Source organism: Panthera uncia, unplaced genomic scaffold (assembly GCF_023721935.1).
Source record: "Panthera uncia isolate 11264 unplaced genomic scaffold, Puncia_PCG_1.0 HiC_scaffold_2431, whole genome shotgun sequence".
Lineage (NCBI taxonomy): Eukaryota > Metazoa > Chordata > Mammalia > Carnivora > Felidae > Panthera > Panthera uncia.
Genome location: NW_026059164.1, coordinates 3,186 through 6,919, shown reverse-complemented (window position 1 = coordinate 6,919; position 3,734 = coordinate 3,186). Strand labels below are relative to the sequence as shown.

Below are 3,734 nucleotides of genomic sequence, written 5' to 3'. Positions count from 1 at the left end.
TCATCTTGCTTTCCTGTGCCCAAGAGTGGCCCTAGAGGAAAGGAAACTGGACTAGTGCACTGTTTCTCAGACTTGGCTGTACCTTGGATTCACCCAAGGAGCATTTAAAAACATGGACCCTCAGGTCCCATTCTAGAGATTCTGAATCTAGTTGTTTTGGGTGAGGATTGGGCATTGTCATTCAGTAAAGCTTCCAGGGGATTCCATGCAGCCAGGGTTGAGAGCCTGGTCTAGTGGTTCTTCAAGTTCCCTTCTCAGTGTTGACATTCCAAGATTCTTCCACCTGCATATCTGGGGGGTGACAGTCATGGCCTGAGCACTCATCTGGCACTTAGCACATCATACAAACACTGCATTTTTTCTCACAGTCCACAGAAGCACTGACCTGATGCTCTCTACAAAGGTTAAGAGGACCAGTTCCCTCCTAAGAATTGAAAAAGGAACAGATTTTGACCTCCAGTGATATTGGGTGAGGCCACCCTGTACTAGTCCACAACCCCCAGAGGAATGCTTCATTCTCAGTCCTGCTGTGCATAACTTGTAAGGTGAAGCGCCTGCTGGAGACACATCAGCTGGGAGGGGAAAAGGCCAGGGGGCCAGCAGGCAGCCCTCAGAATGGGGAGAAGGAACAGTTTATGGAGTTTCTGCTAAGAGGCCCTGGAGTGGGAGATGGCTTTCCAAACTGGGGTGTGTGCATGAGAGCACACGCTTTCAAATGAGGCTGTGTTAGGGCTGCTCCATGGAGGCCTGACTGTCAGGAATTGGGCACCTGTGTATTCTGAGCCCACACAGGTGAGAGGGCAGTAAGAGCTCACAGGTGGCCATCTGAAGGCCCACCTACTTGGCCTATGCTTGGAGAAAGAGGAACCAGCCTACAAACCAACAGAGCCAAGGAAATGGGTGACAGGCACTGGTAGGATACTGCCTTTAAGAAGCCATGCCTGCTGGTGGAGTGCGCCAGAAAGTTCCATGCTGGTCTCCCTCTCCACTTTCTCTCTTGCTTCTATATTCCATCCCTCCTCCTTAGTGTCCATTTCGCAGTTGACCCTCCACTAATCCCTCTCCCTCTAGAGTTCTCACCCTGAATGCCTCTGGATCACAGATCCCCTCTGACTGCTCTCTGCCTCTCCACTGTGCGTTTGCTCCTGCCACAAGTGGTAGGGTCCCAGATGGTCAGGGGCAAGGAAGGCATGCATATCCTACCCAGCCACAGGCTGGAGAGGCTGGGCCTTTGTCAGAAAGTCTCAGCTCCTCTCTGCAAGGTAAGTCCTTCCTGATGAACAACGCACACCAGAGATCTATGACAAGTTAGCCCTCCCCAGCAAAGGAAGTGCCATCCTTGGTTTTGTCTCCAAAGATGGGAGTCTCTAGACTGGATGTGTGGGAGTTGGTAGCTATTTTGCTGAAGAATCGATGGCAAAAAATGGAATAACTATCACTTATCATGACAACTACCACGCATCGCGTGCCAGGCACTGTTCTAAATGTTTTGTGTATATTGCATCATTCACCCTCACACTTCTAGCCCCTTTGGGTCCCAGTTTCCCTTTGGTTAGACTTCAAACAGAACCACATTCCTGAGTTTCACCCATCTCTTCCTGGTACCACGAGTTTCTCCAGTGGACACTTCAAAGGACCGGGGAGCTGTATCTGCAATTACAAATTCCACACAATTTCCTGACACAGTTCCTCCTGTGTTCAGAGAAAAGGAGGGGGAGAAGCAAGCGATGGATGAACAGAGGGAAGGGGGCACGAGGGTGTGTGCGTGTGGAGGGAAGAGGGTCTTAGTTTCCAGTTTTCTTCTGATGGAAAAAAACCCAGGGACGCCCCTTGGGAGAGTTGGACAGCTCCAATAATGCAACCTGCTACTGCCATCTGGTGGTTGAAAGGAGGATGGCAGGTTTTAGAGGTGGACCGGATGCAATTCCAGCAGAATTAGCAACTTTTCAGAAATTTAATTAGCCTGCAGTACCTACCGAGAAGTCTGTAGCAGGTCTCTGTGGTGACCCTGGTGTCCCTGCCTCCCCAAAGGCCCCTACCCTCTTCCTATTTCACAAATACTCAGCATGGGTCTGCACAGAGGGCGCCCCCGATGGAGGTCATGTGACCAGTTAAGAAAAGAAGCTCAGAACCCCAGGAGAGCTCAGCGTCGCCTTCTGCGCCTCAGTTTACTCAATGTAAAATGAGTAACTCCAAAGCCCCTGCCAGCCTTGACTGTCAAAGTTAGAGGGTCTCATTCGAGAGTGAGCATGAAAGTCACAGGGGAGCTTGCTAAAACACAGACTGCTGGCCCCCACCCCAGCTATTCAGACCCAGTGGGTCTGGAGCGGAGTCTGAGTTTGCATTTCTAAACGTTCCAGAGGGATATTGACCTTGCCAATCCTGAGACACCCCCCACCCCCAACCCCCCTTGGAGAATCACTGTTCTAAGTAGTTCAGTTTCCTTGGTGGGAGGGGAAAAATGAATAAATAAGCAGAGAACTTATATAAAATGAATAACACAGAACTGTGTAAAACAGAAGCCTTGGCTCAAAGAACGTATCCATGAAGGCCCCATAAATGAGTGTCCTGTGCCCTGGCAGGGCTGAGGGGAGGGTCAAACCTAACTCAGCTATGCTAGCACTTGGGTGGGGGTGGGGGGCCAGGGAGCCCAAAGCAGCTCTGGAGCCTTCAGTGCAGAAGGGAGAAGTCGAGGCTTGGTCACAGGTAGAAGACTTTTCTGAATGTAGTGGGAGAGCTAGAAGAGGTCTTAGAGGCCATCTAATTCAGCTTTCATTTTAGGCTGAAATGGACTCACAAAGGTTAAATGACTTTTCCAAAGTCACATGGCCACTCGGTAGCTCTTTCTCCTCAAGTCCCCAACCCACTCCTTTCACAAGCAGGTCAAGAGAAATCCCACAAGGTCAGAATAGGTTGACGAGACAGGATAGCTCAGTGGTGCTCTTCGGTTAGGGTGGGCTTGTGCCCAGCGCCTTCTGCACGTGCCCACCCCCCCTCAGTCCCCCTACCTTTCACCAGGGGGAAGAAGCAGTCCATCTCCACGCTGCTTCGGGAATGGGAGATGCACAGGGCGCTGCTGGGAACCAGGCCCTCTTGCGGGGGGCTCCTTTCCGTGGTGCGGACCAGACACCAGCCCGGCCGCTCGCTGGGCCGCTCCAGCAGCTCCACCGTCTGTCCCACCTGGATGGTCAGCTCGCTGCTGTGGCCTGCATTGAAGTCCTGGAGGACCACGGTCAACTCACATCCGCCAGAGAGCTTGGGGTGGGGCGTGGAGTGGAACGTGAGGGATTGGGGGAGGAGGGGGTGGGTGAGAGGGGGAGGGAGAAAGGATGCGTGCAGAGGAAAAGAGGAGGAGGAGGAAGAAAAGGGGGGAAAGATGGGGTCCGGAGTGGAAAGAAGGCAGAAGAGGGAGTTGGGAACAGGAAAGAAAACAAGAAAATAAAGTAATTGACACAGTGCCATTCAATCATTCTGCTGCTCTAGCTCCAGCCACAATCTGGAGCCTGCCCAGAACCGAGCTTAATTCTAATTCTTTCTTGTTCACTTGGCGTTATTTTCATTTTCCTTTGCCAAGCTTCCAGCTAGCTGTGCCTTCTACCCCCTTTCCCAGTATGTCTCTTTACATCTTCCCAGGGCACTACCCTGCGCCCCTCCCTGCCCCTATGACCACCCTCAGACTCTTACTGGGGACCATTTCTAACTCACTCACTCTTACCTGCTTCTAGCTGAATTCT

The 3,734-nt window shown here is 51.8% G+C and overlaps 1 protein-coding gene across 1 annotated transcript; it reads right to left on the bottom strand.

Moving 5' to 3' along the window:
- Positions 1 to 966: 966 nt before the first annotated feature.
- Positions 967 to 3,255, bottom strand: LOC125917796 (kalirin-like; the record flags this gene model as incomplete). The annotated part of the gene is made up of 2 exons (XM_049623902.1): positions 967 to 1,650; positions 3,009 to 3,255. Coding segments are annotated over 2 exons (345 nt in total), but the record flags the coding sequence as incomplete, so codon positions are not given.
- Positions 3,256 to 3,734: the final 479 nt, after the last annotated feature.